At 30.7% G+C, this 21,116-nt stretch overlaps 1 protein-coding gene across 1 annotated transcript; it reads right to left on the reverse strand.

The window, feature by feature from the left end:
* Positions 1–1,234: 1,234 nt before the first annotated feature.
* Positions 1,235–12,487, reverse strand: LOC134727608 (cell adhesion molecule 3-like). The gene is made up of 5 exons (XM_063591989.1): positions 12,214–12,487; positions 11,309–11,641; positions 6,982–7,242; positions 5,358–5,495; positions 1,235–1,305 (listed from the first exon to the last, which is right to left on the reverse strand). Exons 1-5 carry the CDS (start codon positions 12,485–12,487, stop codon positions 1,235–1,237), a joined length of 1,077 nt encoding a protein of 358 aa, XP_063448059.1.
* Between the last annotated feature and the right edge of the window lie 8,629 nt (positions 12,488–21,116).

The raw sequence follows: 21,116 nt of genomic DNA on the forward strand, positions 1-21,116 counted from the left end.
TGGGACTACATGAGTACTCATTTATTCTAATTTATTGTAATAGACCCTTGTAAAATAGTTCGATTTCCCAGTCATGAAAATTAAAATTGTTGTATGATGATTTGTGTGTTAATTTTAATGCTGTGTTTCTGTTGTGTCATATTTTTCCTCTTATATTTAATGTGTTTCTCTCAGTTTTAGTTTGTAACCCGGATGTATTTTTTGTCAATCGATTTATGAATTTCGAAAATTGGTTTACTACTGTTGACTTTATTGCATGTAAGCTTTTACGTTTACTACCTCAAAATAAGATGTTTAAGGTTTTTGTTTTTTTAGTCAGTTGGTAAATTTGGAAAAGTTTAATAATTAGCATTTTTAAAGATACTATCAATCTCATATATCAATTTGGATCTAAATTATGACAAACATGATCAAAATTTCTAGACACCTAACAGAACAACGTCAATCGATAAACCACAAAACCAAAGCATACCATTTTCGATAGTTTGCTCGTTATTTTTTTCAAATTCCAACGTACATTGTTTGACTAACAATACAGATTTTAATAATCTTATTGCCTTTTATTTGGATTTGGTTAATAATCTTATTGCCTTTTATTTGGATGAGGTTACTGCTCTCGATTTTATCTAATGCTTTGTTCGTTTCTGTGTGTGTTACATTTTAATGTTGTGTCGATGTTCTCTATTTTTATATTTAATGCGTTTCCCTTAGTATTAGTTTGTTACCCCGATTTTCTTTTTACCATGGATTTACGAGTTTTCAACAGCGGTATACTACTGTTGCCTTTATATAGATGATTACTAAATGTGACATTCGGGTAAAGATGGGATTTTTTCTAGTATGAATTGTTTCACATTTTGCATATCGAGACTTTTATATCTGACTAAGTGGTATGAACTTTTGTCATGGTTGTCGACCTTCTGATTATAATTTTACTCTGGTTCATTGATTTCTCTATGTCAATTATACCACGTCTCTTTTTTGTTCTTTTGCTAATGCCTTTTTACTGGGCATTCATACCTCACAGTATCAATATTGCTTGAATACTTGGGAACAAACTAAAGGTCGTGTTTCATCTTAACACAATTGATCTATTTACTTAACATAATAACTCATTCGTTAACATAGCGATACTTTATATACAACACATCTTCAAGTTCAGATATTGAAAGTTGTCGTGTATAAGACTCCATTCAGAGCAATTTTAGAATGATCTCCATGTACTTTATCACATCTAGGTAAATGTTGAAGGTTTTAACTCCAAGTTTACATAAATAGCCGTTTCTTTCTGATGATTGTTCTCTTCTGAAATAAAAACAATAAAGATTTTTTTTCTGAATATATTTACTACTTATCCTATGATGGCAGCAAATACAAATATCCCGCTTGTAAGTATACTGAGCTACGTGTTTGTCAATTCGAAACAAATTTAATCTATGATGAGTTTATGTATGTCAAACTTATGAAATTCAACAATTTATATTATCAGAATGAACGGTTTATTGGTGAATAAGTACATTAGATGTATGTTTCATTACAATACTCTTCCGCTCTTCATACAAAATGTACTTTGGTCAACGCTTTAACACCCCGATGATTGTACAGCATACAGATTTATTGCGAATTGGGGGCATCATATCCAGCACTTCCATATGTTACTGTACTACCTTAACTCATATGTTGAAGTCTATACATATATTCTAAAACCGTAGTTATTTTATCTGTGAAAATCGTGTCACATCATTGATGATAAGAATAAATTTACTGAACTCCAAAGCAAATTTAAAATGGATAGTCCATAAACTCTGAAAAAATCAAACGTTATTAATAAACGGTTCAATTATTCAAATAATTAAACACATATCAAATACAGCTTCTACATACATTTATAATATTAACCCGTTACCTTTATTTGATATTTTCATATTTTGGTAAACATGATCAGGTTTTTTGTTGCTTACATCCCAAATATCTTCGTAAGTATTAAAGCTGCAACAGTTAAAATGCTCATTAGATAAATGTGATAAATGTTTGGTCGCAATCTTATAATATTTGAATGTTATAACGTTTAATGTGCTCGGGGACTTTATCAAAGTAATTGGAAAAGACAATTTGTTTAAACAATAACGATTGTTTTAAAGATGAACTTTTATATAGTTGACCTAAGTTGTATTTAGCTATGTCTATGCTTTTATGTGACATATTTCTTCACTTTTGTCAGTTCTTACACATACTCGGCTATCAACTATTCGACTGGTTAAATTCAGGATGAAAGTACGTCCAGACAAATGCTTTTGACGCATGAAATCTATAAAGTAGTGGTTTTTTTTAATTCTTAAACACCACATGTATGAAGAACTACAAAAATTATGACTAACTACCTTCCGTCAATCTCCTTTTTCAGACTTTTGACTTCTGAAAAACAAACGAAAACACCGAATAAGTTATAGTTTTTTTTGTTAATACTTGTTGTTCGTTTGTATGTTCATAATTTTAAGAGCTCATAAAACTTGTAAAGGGAAAATATACTACCAAAAGAAGACAGTACTCATAAGTATGCATGAGTTAATTTCATTCTGTATTTGTTAATTTTTCAAAATTTCGATAAATACATTTGTGAAATAGTCTCTACTTTTTCATGCTACTGATAATAGTAATAATCAATTCTGTTTTATCTACTTTGTTTCAAATATTTTATAAATAATAGATTCAGATTTATTTTATTGAAACATTTTATAAAACCCTAAATAAAGCATATTTTTCTTATTGGACAACATACTAATTGGTAAACGTTTTGTTTTTATGAAAGTTATATCCAATTAGTTATTTTTAAAGAACGTTGTCAAAACTCAAAGTATTTATATATATTAGAATTCTGAATAGGTTATCTTGTATTCTTTAATGTTTAATTCTTATTAAAAAAAAAATTGTTTTGGGTTTTTAAATATCTTCAGAATTGAATATATGAAGACCTTCACATTGCTAAAAATAGTAGACATAATGAAAAGTTACAACTATCTACCAGATAAATATATAGTTGTTATTGTTGAATTCATTTCGTAGAAGAAATTACCGTCTCTTGGGATCAAAATAAATAACTTTTTTAAACACCTGATCAACTGTGATTCCTGACTGTTTAAGGGACTATGTTTTACTTCAAATCACTTGCCAGTGTAAAATACTGCATACAAAATGTTACCAAAGAAAATTATGTTTGTTACGTTTTTAAAATTATCAGCTACTAACCCGATTCAATAACTTGTATGTCATTATATAGATGTTGTTCTGCCTCTGACGTGTCTCTAAACATTGGAGAAAAATATAATGAACAGAAACCATTAGTCGGCTGGATTTTTTTAATTAAATTTAAATATTGCTTATTATGTGTGTCATATGTTATACTTTATCAAAACTCATGAATGACTTGTACTTTGAAACGTTAGAAACGTGTTTTTTTTTATAAGAGTCGTCAGTGGTGCTAAATAAAAAAAACTGTATGTATATAAATATTTGTATACATGCATGAAGACAGAAGCATGTAATTTTGGCTGGATATCTTATCATCTGTTCTTTACAAATCTGTGTGATTAATAGTTTTGTGTCTATCTCACTGTATGTCGTGTATTCAACTAATCAAATTAAATTAATTGTATTGCATCCAACACAGACTGCATGCGTTAACAGAGTTTGGGAACATTAGTATTCTGCAATATGTTTACATTTTCCAAAAATTACAATGTTCTTCAGAAAACGCAGATCAATGTCCGGAGTGTAGCAGTTTTTCCCATTCATTTTGTTTGATAAACATAAAGTCGATCGTTTAATTTTGTCAGGTTTCATTGACTTGCCGCTGTTAAAAATTCCCTTTTCAGTTTGGTAATTTTGTTAATTACATGTAACACACATAATGTCATTCAATACACTTGGACAATTAAAACCTTTAAAAACAAAATAAAATATGTAAACGTATACCGGCATCAATATGATATAGATTGTATAGGTGTACAAGATCACATTGTAAGCCTCGATTAACCATACTTTTAAAACTAATCTTACCTCTGTACATTTTGTGTTGACTCGTATACTCGAGTGTTGGTGTTTTCTATAGAACAAAAAGAGCAGTCATAACTTGACGTTTTTATAAAAATCAACTGGTAAATGTATTTCATTAACCATAAACACAATTCATATTCAATAGAGTAGCCGATTTCAAATAAGTAGTTTTAATCGATCAACTCTTGGATAATCTTTTATATCCGCTATTAACTTTTCTGCACGATACCAATTTTTTTATTTATTACAACTGACACGCTTTTCCCTGACACAGGACTAATCGGTGGTGCTCGAAAACATAAACCTTCATGAAAATAACGAAACTGTTTTAAAATAGTCAACTGTATGCCTAAATATAGAAAGAAATGCTTACCAGCATGTGTGTCTAGTATAAGTATTTGTTTAAAAACTACATATGTATTCACACATTTTGTATTGAAAAATTAAAATATTACAAAGAGGTCTGGACTTATTTCTACACTATGCATCTAAGAGTACTATAGTATATGACTCATTTGAATCATTAACTATTTGCTGTAAATCTTAGTTAATATTTCGTATGCAGCCAACAATTTTATGTTTGGTAAGGCACAATAGTGTGTCAAACGTCTTTGCATTGTATGTTTGATTCATGGAAAATTCACAATTGTGGCCACTGACAATTTACTATTAAACAATTAACCTTTTGTTATGTGATGGCGATGTGTTGTGAACTACAATCGATTTGTCAATTCCAATTGTTATTTTGAGAAGCGTCAACTGCATGACCGCAAACTGCGGCTCTTGTATGGATTTTGCAGAATGTCTTGGATAGCAATAACATTAAATCAAAATAGAATAAGAATTAAAATGGGGAATGGGTCAAAGAGACAACAACCCGACTATAAAGAATAAATAAGCATAAGGCAACCAATGGGTCTCAAAAAAAGCGAAGAAATTTTTTTTGTAGGATTATACCGTTTACATAAGTTCCAAAACTAGTCCTTCTGTTCATGTTTCCTGACAGGAGATTTGTTTTGAGTATTAACGTTTGTTTTTTAAGATTTTTTCTACTTTACTACTAGTATACGCACTTATGGTAAAATATGTATAGAATAAACGAATGATAAAATTGAGAATGGAAATGGGGAATGTGTCAACGAGACAACAACCCGACCAAATAAAAAAAAACAGCAGAAGGTCACCAACAGGTCTTCAATGTAGCGAGAAATTCCCGCACCCGGAGCATAGAATAAGTTTCAATCTATCAAAATATCCAAAACAATCATATAAGTAAATAAAACCGAGCTTCACATTATATATACCTTCTCCATTTGGTACCTGACGTTTCCTGTACTTAAATACAAAAAGACCTGTAAATGCGATTGCAATAAGTGCAGCCAAAGAAGATCCAAACCAGATACCAATAGTATTCGTCTTCACAGTTTTGTTAGCAGATAACACTATAAAATCACAATATGTCGATTAGAATGGCTTATTACAATAACATGTTTTAGATTGAATTTATTTTATACACCGATTTAATCTCCAGAGCTCTGCTCGATGGATTATTCATTGTCATATTGGTCGAGGGTTGATACGGTGTGTGATATTGAAAAAAAAGGCTGTATGCCATAACATATACATTTTATTAAATACATACCTCACGTACATATTTTATGTGACATGACGTCTTACAGATAATATGTTTTTCATGAATTCATACTGATGAGATGGTTGACATAACGTCATACATTAAAAGAGGTTTGACTAAGATTTTGCAACAGTGACTGACATCGATGACATGACGAAATACAGATTACAGATGTGATAAAGCCTTTTGTATTTTTATCCATCTGATGAGTTAAGCCTTTTCAACTAATTTTATAGTTTGTTCTTATGTTGTACTGTTATACCCACTGTCCCAGGTTAGGTGGGGGGTTGGGGTCCTGCTTACATGTTTAAACCCGCCACATTAATATCATCGTTAGTTTATGTGCAACATATTTGTTTTTCGTTCCCTTTTTATATAAATAAGGCCGTTAGTTTTCTCGTTTGAATTGTTTTACATTGTCATATCGGGGACATTTATAGCTGACTATGCGGTATGGGCTTTGTTAATTGTTGAAGGCCGTACGGTGATCTATAGTTGTAAATGTCTGTGTCATTTTGATGTCTTGTGGATAGTTGTCTCATTGGCAATCATATCACGTCTTCTTTTTTATATTTGCAGCCGTGCTGATATCAATATCATCACTGGTGGCTGATACAGGACGCTAGTCAAATATTGTATTGAAAATACAATTTATCTGTATCCACTACTACATTTGTAAGTTTATAATAAGCAATATCAGGAAGTGAGAAGGATTTTTTTTTAACTTGAATACATTGAAAATGATTTGCTTTTTTCATGGTAAATTTGTGTATTATTGTCTTTGATTTTTCTAAAAAGTAAATCACAAAAATACTGAACTCAGAGGAAAATCAATTTGGAAAGTCCATAATCACATGGCAAAATCAAAAAACAAAACGCATCAAAAACGAATGGACAAGAACTGTCATATTCCTGACTTGGTACAGTATATGCTCTGTCTGTACGCCATTTTGTGCTTTTTTGTTACATGTTTGTATGTCTTTTGTTAAGTGATAAGGATATAGCACAATTTCGACTGCTGTATAATGACATTTTAACTATTTATGTCTTTTTGTTTTGTTCACGCATCGTTGTCTATATAATGGAATTTAAAAAGGGAGAAATATTGGTAGCTTCAAAACCCGGTTCAATTCACTATTTTCAGCATGGAAAATTCCTGTACCAAGTTAGAAATCTGACTGTCGTTGTCCATTCGTTTGATATGTTTGAGTTTTTTATTCTGCCATTGCTAAGGGACTTTCCTTTTTGAATTTTCCTCGGAGCTCACTACTTTTGTGTTTTTACTTTTTACTTACATTGTATTTCTAACTGTTTAGTCGTAATTTCTGATGTGCCAATTGAATTTGTAGCATAACAGGAATACAGTCCACTTTTACCTCTTTTAACAGTTGGTATGGTAAGGAATTTACCGTTTATACTACCATTCGGATAATTCCAGTTGTACGTTATATTACTACTAGGATTTGCATCTATCACACATGAAAATACGATGTTCTGTTGTCGTTCGTATAAGATATATGGATTATAGTTAGGTACAATAGTGACTGAAGGGGGATCTAAAAATTATAAAAAAGGAAATTTATCAAGACGTCATTTCAGTCCCCTCAACTTTTTATATCGTATTTTTTAAACATGCTTTTGTTTTGCGCGTCAATTCTGAGAATACACCTGTTTGTCATCATACATTGAACAATAAAAACATGAATTAATTATGATAACATATTTATATACGACAAGAATGTGTATTGACAATTAATCCAAACATAAGTAGAATATTTTTGACAATAGAAAGTCTATTGCAAATTTTTTATAAGAAGAATTGATATAAATGAAATTTCGACATATAAAAACACTATATTAGTTGCTTTCAAAATGATCATGTACAAAAAGCAAATCATCTTGAAATCAGAAAAATAATATGGATATGATCCACATCAGACAACTATTTACCACGAATCAAATGGAGTTGGTATATGGAACCTTATATGAAAAATGTGAAACTACTCCAAAATGTAAAGAAAAACAACATTGTTTATTTTATTTTGAAACTAGTTTACGAAAAACAAATGACATACATGACCCAACGACAACAAATGATATTAAGGTTCCTGGATTTTGACGTGCACAGAAAGAAACCATAACTCTCACAAAACCAATTGTTTGGTTGAGAATGGGTGAAATTTGTAAGAGCATAAACCATACGATACATTGTAAAACATATCTGAGAGACATATTGTAAAACAAAAAAAATATCGCAAAAACAAAACTTGTCGGAAGGAAAAAAGAATAATAATCAGAAAAAATACTATAATTATAGGTGTTTCCATAACAAAGTGGAAAAAGATGATGAAAATCACATTATATGCAATAGGTCTTTCCACAGAAAAAAAGAAAAAGCTAATTATGTTTTACTTTTTAAAGACTAGCTCGAGCAAATATCGATTAAAACACATATTTGTCATAGAAAGATTTGACTGGTGCGTACATTGAATTAGGAAATCAATGAATTTATGTTTGTCGTATCTAATACCGTATTTTTGGATAAGAATTTAGGACGATTTTCTAAATATACATAGTTCAAAAATTGGATTAGTTCAGGGAAAAAACAGTTGTTTGGTGGTATTTAGTCGTATATAATTTTCTGTGAGAAGCTGATATATCTAAATCTAGATTAAAACAATAGCGTGTATCTGTTTTAGATTCATTTAAAGTAAGTTTATTTGTGTATATTTTTACAATAACATAAGACAATTCTTGACTATTCAAAGCTAAAATATCATCAAAGTGATTTACATTATAAGCCCTAAATATGCTGTCCTCTTGAACGAAATACGGTACGACGTATTGACAACTTGGAAATTAGATATTGAAAAACAAATGATTCAAATTGTATAATAAATGACGCCTTAATTATGTCTGAAATGGTAATTTATTGGACAAATAACCTTCATACGACCAATTTTCCTTTTTAACATGTCTACTTATAAAAAAGAAGATGTGGTATGATTGCCAAGGAGACAGCTGTCCACAAGAGATCAAAATGACACAGACATTAACATATATAGGTCACCGTACGGCCTTCAACAACGAGCAAAGCCCATACTGAAAAGTCAGCTATAAAAGTCCCCGATATGACAATGTTAAACAATTCAAACGAGAAAACTAACGGCCTTATTTATATAAAAAAAAAGGAACGAAAAACAAATATGTTACACATAAACAAACGATAATATAAATGTGGCGGGTTTAAAGATGTAAGTAGGACCCCAACCCTCCCTCTAACATGGGACAGTGGTATAACAGTACAACAGTACTTGTCTTTTTATCAAAAGAAGAGAATATTACAAAATGAAATAAACCATATAAGCGTAATACATAACAAGTATGTCATGTGTAAATATTAAGTAATTATTTACACAAAAACACATCTACATGTTGTAGTTAAAATACAAGGATCGTAGTGGATTTTTATACGAATTTCACTCTATCATTAAAAAGTGTTTCCCCTCCAACTTTCAAAGATGTGCAAACGGTATGCATTATTTTAGAATATGTTAAATCTACATACGTTTTGTTTGTAATTTGTTCACGTTAAAATTTAAGTAAATATTTGAGGAAGTTTTAAAACCTTCGACAAACATATATCTTCTTCATAATAAATGAAATCACTATTTAGTCAAGAGGTATTCGTACACGTTGAAATATATAATATAACAGAATAAATTTGATAATATTTACAGTTTTCGTATTTATCTTATATCATTGGTAAACGATTCGCATCTACAGCTTGTGCAATAACATAGGTACTGATAGTGATACCAATACCACTGCATTGAAACCTCTACTAGGGGACTGTTAGCGTCAGGGAATATCACAAGCCTAGTAGCAAGTACTTTGGTACCGGCTTAACAATACATAATTTGTTCTATTTGTTTCTTCTGCCTTGGTTTGCACATCTCAGATGTTTCCTTGTACAGGTTTGGTTTAACTTTTGTTCCTTAATAGTTTTATCACCTCTTTTTTTTTTGTATTTGAATTGGTTACTTTCAAACAATAAGACATTTACCATCTCTAGATCTGATGATACACTTATTACACAAATGAACATTTAGTGCAACACAATTAGTACCGTTGATGTTTTTAAAGTTACAGAATAGCTTGCTATATAGAAAGCATATCAACTAAAAAAGAACACTGGGCTTTCACTGAATCCTTATAATAAAGTACGATAAAATGTTTATTATAACAAGTTTCTTCTTGAAATTATATCTAAAGCAACGCAAGTATTTAACAGCTTTGACAGGTATGCATTTACATAGCAATTATTATTTTGCATTCAAAGAAAAATTGTTTTAAAATCCGCCTTGTCTTTCATTTTACAATACCACTTACACTGTACACTAACATAAAATCTTTTTACAGAAGTTCTATTCTCTAATGCTTGTCCTGATGGTATTAAAGTATTCATCGCATGACAGGTGTAGTAACCACTGAATTCTCTATGGATATCTCTAATGGTAAGAACTGTACCATCTTGTCTAAAACTGAGTTCATTTGAACGACTCCACCATACGAGCATGGAGACTGGACTAGCATCGATGTTAGAGATAACTGTTAATGTATTTCCTTCTTGAATGATTTGATCAGTAATGCTTGAGATCATAGGCTCGTCTACGATATAAAAGAGTTGAATTGTTCATTGTAACTTCTGTATTCTTAAATAATTTTAAGTCTACAATAAATAACGATAAAAGTGTCCACACAATCAAATACAAATATATATGTTAAAATGTTGATAGAGACCCTGGATTGAAGAAGATAAATTCCTTCAAGTAAAAAACAAATATAAGAGCATTGAGGAAAGTACATTAAAAAATAAATTAGGGCAAAAATCGATTGAGGTAAATCAATTCCGACACCAAAGTTCAACAAAAACAACGCCAATGCGACATACATAGAAACTACCATTGGATAACAACTGCAATACTCCTGACTTAGAAAAGAACATTTTCAGAGAAAAAATGGCGGCTTGAATCAGGATTTATGGCTAGCAAAAACAACTTGAAACTTTCTTTACAAATACTTAGAAACTTAAGTATTAAGCGAAGCGTTTAGATTTGTAAAACAAAATCCTTTTCAATCTGTTATCAGGTCGACATAAATTATAATAAATAAGAAAATGATAATGTCTAACGATTTCGGCAGGTATAAAAGAAGTTTTGCATAAAGACGGTTTGTTAAAAAATTATGTCAAAAATGTAAAAAAAATTAATAATCAAACCCAACACAAAAACAACTTTAAGAATTACTAACAACTTTCAACCATCTTTGCAAAAATGAAGAAAAAAATAATTTAAAAAAAATATATATTATAAATCTTTACTTCCAACAGTTTTATTAGAATATAATATGAATAAGAACTTGTGGTGTAAGTGCCGATGCGAAGTTAATCCTTTCTAGTCACAATTTGTAAAGTAAGCAATTATTCGGCCTCAACACGGAGCCTAAGCGCACATCTATCAGCGACAAAAGATTCAAAGATATAGTTGGACATGAATTTTACATACAATAAAGTCATACCAGAACAGAAGCATTATTACTTTGGGAATTATGCATACTTACATAAAATAACGATTTCTATGTCGTGCGATCTGACATAATGTCCTTCTACATTAACAGCAGTGCAATATATTTTCTTTCCGTTGTCGACATTATCTCCGGTATATTCCAGAGCACTTGATGACATTACTTTACCATTACATCCCGGATTACAGATATAAGTCTGAACTTTAGAGTCGCCTGTTATATTGGTGTCAGATATATACCATTGTATACTTGATGGCGGTCGGCCACCATCGGAAGAACATGTGAATGTTTGTCTGCTGCCCCTCACAATTTTTATCGGGTTATCATCACCACTCGAAAGCGACTTTATTGAAAGTCTTGTAATAGGAACTAAAATTGTCATGCAAAGCAAATTATAAAAATACACTTTTCAAGTTGCATTCCTACCACAAAATAAATCCAATAATTTGATCAAAATATTAAAATTTGATTGGACGAAATTGTTTTTTCTAAACAATATTGAAAGTGAAAATTCATGGCGAGAAAAGAAAAACTAAATGTGAAGTAGACATTACAGAGCTTTCAGGTATTGAACTTTAAACTATGTAAGGAATGAGGAAACGGTTAGTACAATATATCCGAACAGATTATAATATTATAAGAATTTTTACACTTGAGTAAAACGTAGATCGTTCTGCGCATTTTTCTCCTTCGTTCAGCTTTCAAATCAAAAAACTGAAAAATCTCGGGACTGATAATTTAAAACATGTCGGTGTAGAAAACCAAACCTATATCTAAAAACTATTTTTTTGTTTTGAAACTATACATGATCTTTAAATGCCGTAAACATTGTTCAGATGATAACAAAATGAATGATTTAACCACTTCATAAATTCAATTTTGTGTTTATTAATTTTTTTTTATTTATATGTAAATGTGTCATCTACGTGTATATCACTTACCGTTTACATATAGCATCACTCTATTAGAGATGTCTGCTCCAAAATCACCTGAACATGACCAATTACTACCATGTAAGGTGTTGATATCAAATGAGCCAGGTATGGTTAAAGTATAGGTGGTAAAGTTACAACTAATTGTAAAATTTAAATTACAGTCTCTCAAAAATATACAACTTCCATCTGAATTGGTATGAACAAGTGCACATTCATCTATATCATTTCTAGTTATTGTAACAAAGAAATCATTTGTTATACATGTGAAGTTAAAGTCCATTCCAACAGTGGCTCTGTCAGAGGATGTAAACAACGTGATTGCTGAAAGTTACAAAAATGTACTCATGAAGTATCCCGCCTACGTGAATGTATATTTGGTTGAATATTATAGTTTGCTTAGCGCTTTTACATTTTTATTTGACAAAAGGTAAGATTCTGATACTACATCGGTTATATTAATAACAATACACAGCGTAGCTTCTCAATGTCAAAATAATGTCACATTAATGTCAAACATATTTTATGCGAAATGGCAATTTCAAGAAAATTGTGACAAGTATAATTTTAAACAAAACCCCAATTAATACTAAGCTCATTCTATCTAATATGCAATACACGGTTTAAGAATACTTTTTTTGTGACAATAGAACGAAATTAGTGCAAACATTTAATAAACTCATCATAGATACCAATATTTATATTTCATATGAACGCCAGATGCGCGTTTCATCTACAAAAGACTCATCAGTGACGCTGGAATAAAAAAAAAACAAAGTTTTTATAACAGCTAATTTGTTATAATGAACATATCAATAATAAATCAAGTCAATTCGAGGTGCTGACTACTGGGCTGGTGATACCCTCGGGGAAATAAATCTCCACCAGCAGACACAACAACAAGTAAATAAACTCATCATAGATACCAGGATTGAAATTTTATATATACGCCAGACGCGCGTTTCGTCTACAAAAATGTTAAGTTTCATGAATAACTGTAAGACTGATACTAGACTAAATGGTCAATATATACGTCACTATATAAAATGCATGTCCAGCGACAATGTTTAATTAATATTACCTATAAATGTAACTGTCATAGAAACCTTCTTGAGGCGGAAATATTTAAAATGAAGCGCCGTAAATTTTGTGGACCGGACCATCACAAATTGGTTGGTCCATACGATGTGTCTAAACTAACTAAGGACATCTTTACCACGTCTTAGGTTGATGTTTACTATTTACGTTTAGTATCGATGTTGTATTTGTAATTCTGATCACATATTGTTAAATATTTTATAGTTTGTATTTGTAATTCATTTTTTTTTTCTATCCGTATGTTTAAGTACTGATAATTAATCACAAAGTTCAGTTATATTATTTTAGTAAAAGCATCTATATGTACACGATTTATTTGTTTTACAGTTTGAATTAGAAGACATATTGAAATAGCTAGATAATACAAATAAGTATCTAATTACTAACACAATTCCATATTAATATTCTTGTTATTGAGTGACGGCCTAGCAATGTTGGTCTTTTTTATCTCTTATTTTGAAGATAGGTCTTTAAAAAGATTGTTTTTGGTTACATTTAAATCGTTTTAATGGAATTTGCTACTCAATTTCAAAATAAAAAGTTTTTAGAAATATTAATATAAATTGATAGGGGATTAATGAAGGAACCAGAAGATCCAAAAATAAATATAAATTCGTGTAATTGTTTTCGAGATATTAGCCATTGAGATTTTGCAGGAAAATCATCTCTCTTTAATTTTCATAGCTTTAACATTGACAAGTTTAAGTTTTCAAAAACTATTAGTAAATATCAAAGATTTGCACCTGTCCTAAGACATGTATCTGATTACAGTAGTTGTCGTTTGTTTAGGTAATTCATACGTGTTTCTCGTTTCTCGTTTTTTATGTAGATTTAGACCGTTGGTTTTCCCGTTTGAAAGGTTTAACCCTAGTAATTGTGGTGCCCTTTATAGCCTGTTGTTCGATGTGAGCCCAGGCTCCATGTTGAAGGCCGTACATTGACATATAATGGATAACTCTTCAATGCACTTCAATTTCGGCGTCAAAATTTGGCCTTTTAACTTTTTTGGATTAGAGCGTCACTGATGAGTCTTTTGTAGACGAAACGCGCGTCTGGCGTATATACAAAGTTTAGTCCTGGTATCTTTGATGAGTTTATTTATCAATTGTTATTCGTATGAAGAGTTGTCTCATTGGTACTCTTACATGTACCACATCTTTCTTTATCTCTTGATAAGAGTTAACAGATGGATCATGATTATATATGTAAAATATTTATTAAAACATGTAAAAGAAAAATGGGGGTTAGTTGGCAATTTCTTTTAAAACATTGAAATGGAAAAAAGAAGAGCATCCCGAAAATCTAACCAAATTCCAAAAACATGACAGGTGAAAATCCTTAAGTTAAAAAACAAACGAATGATGTTGTTTTTCTCACAGCCAATAGAACTTTAAATGTGACGTCATAATCAAAAAGCAAATATTAAAAAATATGTTCCGAAAAACTATTCAATTATAATGTGTTTATAAATCTCTTTTTTACATATTCAATCAAAAACAAAATGCCTTAACCAACACAAGCTTACATGTATGTGATCTAAATTGACCAAATGTATAGCTAAGGGAATCATACCTTGTAAACAATGATGTTAAAAAAAAGTTAAAAATAGTGTATCCAAAATATTTTAAAACAAGAATGTGTCCAAAGTACACGAATTCCCCACTTGCACTATCATTTTCCATGTTCAATGGACCGTTAAATTGGGTAAAAAATATAATTAGGCCTAAAATTAGAAAGAAAATATCATAAGCAACAAGTGCACTAAGTTTGAAGTTGATTGGATTACAGCTTCATCAAAAACTAACTTGACCAAAAAACTTTCACCTGAAACTCCCACTGTCATTTTCTATGTTCAGTGGACCGTGACATTGGGGTCATAAAATTAATATGGCTTTAAAATTATAAAGATCATATCATAAGAAACATGTGTACTAAGTTTCAAGTTGATTGAACTTCACTTTCATCAAAAACTACCTTGACCAAAACCTTTAACCTGAAGCGGGACAGACGGACGAACGAACAGACGAAGGGACGAACGGACGCACAGACCAGAAAACATAATGCCACTCTTCTATCGTAGGTGGGGCATGAACAGAATGTCAATGAAATCATGATCAGGTTAGTCTTTATGATCAAAAATTCAATTTGACAATCATATCTTTTCGAGTGATATGTAAGTTCTAAATGATAATTTAAAGGTAAGGAAGAATTTTGCTAGTTGAAAAAAGTTTTATTTTTGAGATATTGAGATAAGACGTGGCACGGTACTTGTCTATCCCAAATTCATGTATTTGGTTTTCATGTTATATTTGTTATTCTTGTGGTGTTTTGTCTGATGATTGGTCAGTTTCTGTGTGTGTTGCGTTTCGGTGTTGTGTCGTTGTTCTCCTCTTATATTTAATGCGTTTCGCTCGGTTTTGGTTTATTACCCCGATTTTGTTTTTTGTCCATGGATTTATGAGTTTTGAACAGCGGTATACTACTGTTGCCTTTATTTACCATAAGAATTTTTAAAAAACCGGACAACCGCTATCATTATATATCTTTTTTACAATTAGGGTCTTCATCTGCTTTACTTCCTTAAGCCGCGTTTGTACTGCTGATAAATCAACAACTAAATGCAGTCAGATAACACAATTGATAATACCTGAAGTATATGATACAGTGAGGAGAACATATGTTTTAATAATCCAATAAACTGTCATCATACACCAGTATATGCACAGTTAAACTTCCTTTTTGATTAAAAACTAAGATATCTTTTGTACTTGTTTAACCTTAGATATAAAATACATGTATGATTGTACGTTTATCTTTTCAAATCATTTAAATTAAGTTCTTGAGAAAAAATTATAAATATCTAATACATTGTACATGGTAAAACTTAACATATGGAAGACACTGAGGTCAATAAATACTGAATTAAATGCTTCTTATCGTCCTATTTAAACGATATTCAAATTATGAAGATGTCAAATTAATGTTATATTTCAGTCAAGAAATAAAATGCACAAACATGTCACATACTTGAACAAGTTTGAAATCTACCATTCGATCTATAAGTTGCAGTTGAATATTATTACAGCATGCATGACAGATAACACTTTCAAAAGAATCGAATCAGAATGAACCAGACCTTCGTGTCTGCAATAACTTTTAAAGTTTAAAGGGATATATACAAGATACAAATACTCAATGAAATTAATATATTTGTATTGAAATAATCAATTTATCTCAAAATTCATCAAAATGGTATAGATTCATATTCATAAAAAGAATTTCGAGTATCTTTGTACAATAAAATAAAATCTTAATAATTGCATTTATCCATATCGGATTACTGACACAAAAAAAACTTGTCATTGTTTATTTGATATCTAAAATCTAGGCGGTGAATCAAAATAACCCTTGAACACTTAAACAAAAGATACATGTTAATGGAAAATTGTGTTCAGCCATATCAAACATACAAACTGAATACAATGGTATCATTTTATGTTTGTTTTATTCCATATGACAGTCCATAAAATTCTCTAACGCGAATTGCTTTGTTCCGGGTTTTTTTTTCTGTTTGTCACGATTTTATATAATGAAAATAATTCAACGATACCTGACGCGTAAGCAGCGATGAATGATAAACGTGAGATCATATTCCAAAAAACTGCCATAATGATTATGAACCAATGTGTGCACTGAAAAACTGTCTAAAAGATTCAAACTGAATTATCTGTTACATAGTTTTTTAAATAGAAATAATTATAAAAGATAAAAGACGATAGGCATAATCGTACGCATGATCAATGGGTAATATTTAATCATTCGACAAAATTATTTATATCTAAGTAGTAACGCAAACATACAAGTGTCATTTGTTATGTAATCGTGTATTAATTTAAATGCCTTCAATCTTGATATCACATTTGCTGCTTATGTTTTCAATAAAATTTTGTTTACAATAATCAGATGTAACATTTTGAAATCCTTATATCAAGAGGCAACTTATCAGTTGGTATTTTTGTTAATAACTACACTATCGTTAGAGCTTCAATGTTCACTCAGGAACCTGTAACATTATGAGTTTTAGTTTTCAAAATTGAAATATTATTTTAAAAAAGGTAAAATTATGGTTTCAATGCTATTTAAACGCAGCCATTATTTGCGCTCAACACAAAGATAATTGTATGTCATACTCAAGGCAGCCGATATGTTGAGATCTAATAACTCTATAACGAATACCAAACTGCATGGAGTTCAACGAAAGAAATCTAGCAATATCGAGATAGGGTACGTAAAAAACTACTATTTTGAAATCCATGATATATTTCAACTTGACAAATTTTTTTTCAAAGTCTAGTGTTATATAATTCAACTTCCAAGAAGTGTGAATGAACTTATGATATTAAAATATTTTCTCCTTGATTTAACGTTTTGATTTTTTATCGTTTTCTTGTACTAAAATATTCTTACATCTTTTATCTTGTTCAAATCTCACTTCCTCCTTTCCTCTTGTACACAAGCATTCTTACAATCTTATCTTAAACATATCCTATTTCCACCTGCAAGTCAGGAAAAGATCTATCTAAGACGAGATGGTTATTCATTTTTTTGAATGGTGGCTCAAACCTGGTTAAATAGCTAGCTAAAGATCTCACTATTAGGACAGTCGGATGCAATTCCATTATTTGAGCAACAATGTGTGAACACAACAAACAGACACAATAGGTTTAACTGTTAAAATAAACGTCTCTTTTGTCATACATTTTGGTATTAAGAAGACCGATTATCTTAGATTATATGTATAATTCTTAAAATGAGGCAGTACAAGAACTGTCTGTTGTTTCGTTATTTTCTAGTTCTTGGAAATATTTTAATGGAACTTGATCAGAAAAGTTTGAATTAGTAGTTGACACAATAAAATCAAAATATCTGAATGGGAAATCTGTCTTCTTGTATCTTCTTGTTTTTTACAAGTGCCTTCCACATCCGATGTGATCCAGGTCAATTCGTATGACAGAATTGTGTTTTAATACCAGGGATTAGATATAGGAAGATGTGGTATGAGTGCCAATGAGACCACTCTCCATCCAAATAACAATTTATAAAAGTAAACCATTATAGGTCAAGGTACGGCGTTCAACAAGGAGCCTTGGCTCAAATCGATTAGCAAGGTATAATGGTCCCCGAAAAACTACTAGTGTAAAACCATTCAAATAAGAAAACCAACGGTCTAATCAATGTGAAAACGAGAAACGAGAAACACGTATGGACTACATAAACACATGACAAAAAAAAGAAATTTACTACATTTATAATTCAAATGGATGTGTATTCTAAGCCTTTTAAGGTACAAAAATGTATATAACTATTTAATCATCTAACTATAAAAATAGCAAAAAGCTACAAAAATGTTTTTTCAACCATGTAAATAGCCAAGTAGTGTGGTTATGTTTCAGATAATTATTTTTCAAGGACTATATATGATAACTCTTTATCAATGAGATATTCAAAACTCTTAAATGAAGAGAAATTGACAACGCCATGGCAAAACAAAATGAATACAACTAAAACAAAGTAAATACAACAGTACATAGAAAACTAAGACTGAGCAATAAAAAACCCACCAAAAGTTAGAGTGATATGCGTTGCTCAGGGAAAGTAAGTATATCCGGATCCACATAAGTCACAAATCGCATTGCTCATTTCAAGTACATATCCAGTTATGAGTTTAGCTCGTTCGGAATTGTTAGTCCTAAATAGACGACAGGATTGTAACATTTATTCAAATGGACAAGCTACACGTCTTGGACCTCTTGACTCAAAGGAACCTTGTAAGCGACAACGATATATTCAAGAAACTATGATACCACAAATGAAAGATTTAACGACCTTAACTGGCTGTACATAATGCTTTGACGGTTAGAAAAACAAAACTAAGTTATAAAAAACATGGTAGTTTGTATTTCCCCTTAGATTTAAAACTTGCTGTTCGGTCTGACCCAAGGCTTCGTGGTGAAGACTGTACTAAGATCTATGATAATTTACTATTACAAATTGTGACTATGTTTTTCAAGGACTATATATGATAACTCTTTATCAATGAGATATTCAAAACTCTTAAATGAAGAGAAATTGACAACGCCATGGCAAAACAAAATGATACAACGAAAACAAAGTAAATACAACAGTACATAGAAAACTAAGACTGAGCAATTAAAAACCCACCAAAGGTTAGAGTGATATGCGTTGCTCAGGGAAAGTAATGTATCCGGATCCACATAAGTCACAAATCGCATTGCTCATTTCAAGTACATATCCAGTTATGAGTTTAGCTCGTTCGGTATTGTTAGTCCTAAATAGACTACAGGATTGTACCATTTATTCAAATGGACAAGCTACACTTCTTGGACCCCTTGACTTAAATGAACCTTGTAAGCGACAACGATATATTCAAGAAACTATGATACCACAAATGAAAGATTTAACGACCTTAACTGGCTGTACATAATGCTTTGACGGTTAGAAAAACAAAACTAAGTTATAAAAAGCATGGTAGTTTGTATTTCCCCTTAGATTTAAAACTTGCTGTTCGGTCTGACCCAAGGCTTCGTGGTGAAGACTGTACTAAGATCTATGATGATTTACTATTACAAATTGTGACTATGACGGAGAGTTGTCTTATTGACACTCATCCCACATCTTCATTTACATTTTTGTGGTTTCAAGTTAAATAATTGATGATAAATACCAGTTATGATTCTGTATTTTTTCCCCGAAAGTTCAAATATTTAATTATAACATACATTTAAATGCATGAATTAGTTACTTTTATCAGATGGATCATGTATAAATAACTCTTTAAACACTATAACTAAACCTCTGATTGCATATATGATATTATAAAACTGAAGTGTTTATCAGGGATGGGGTAATCGTAATCTGTAATCGTAATTGTTTGTAATTGAGTACATTTTTCGATTACATGTAATCGTAATTTAATCGATTACAGCAAAAATTTGGATGTAATCATTGATTACTTTTTTATTACATTTCGGTTACTTAGGTAAAATAGTTTGATGGAAAATAACCTATTTCAGATGAAGATATGCATGTTATCACTTTGTACTACAGATAAAATATTATGCATCAACAATACTTGAGAGTTACGTAACTGCCTTATATCTATCTATTGTCTCAAGCTGCATTATGAGCAATCAGATCCCCTACCTAAATTTACTTTATATCTAGCTTTTGAAACAAATGGATGTATGTGCTTGTCAATCAAGAGCCTTAATATTATAATAAGAAAATAGATTTGAAATAATCAAATAGATCTTAAATAGGAACTGTGTCTGTCTTTCGTTAAGTTTTGTACTACATGTTTAAAAGTAGTAAGCTTATTTGTATTAAATTCCCTGAAAACGTCATTTTCAATCAGAGTTGAAATTAAAGATTAGAATAGATAAACAGTTGATTTCTTAAATGTGATGATACATATGTATATAAATTAAATTAAAAAAGAACACATAAATTGTCTCTCAATGCTCTTCAACTTCGTACTTTATTTGGCCTTTTTTTAACTTTTTGGGATTCGAGCGTCACTGATGAGTCTTTTGTAGACGAAACGCGCGTCTGGCGTATATACAAAATTTAATCCTGGTATCTATGATGAGTTTATTTACAACCACTGGGTCGATGCCACTGCTGGTCGAGATTTATTTCCCCGAGGGTATCACCAGCCCAGTAGTCAGCACTTTTTTGTGCTGACATGAATTATCATTGATATGGTTATATTTATAAATCACCTGTTTACAAAC

The sequence above is a fragment of the Mytilus trossulus genome, chromosome 8, assembly GCF_036588685.1.
Source record: "Mytilus trossulus isolate FHL-02 chromosome 8, PNRI_Mtr1.1.1.hap1, whole genome shotgun sequence".
Classification (NCBI taxonomy): Eukaryota; Metazoa; Mollusca; class Bivalvia; order Mytilida; family Mytilidae; genus Mytilus; species Mytilus trossulus.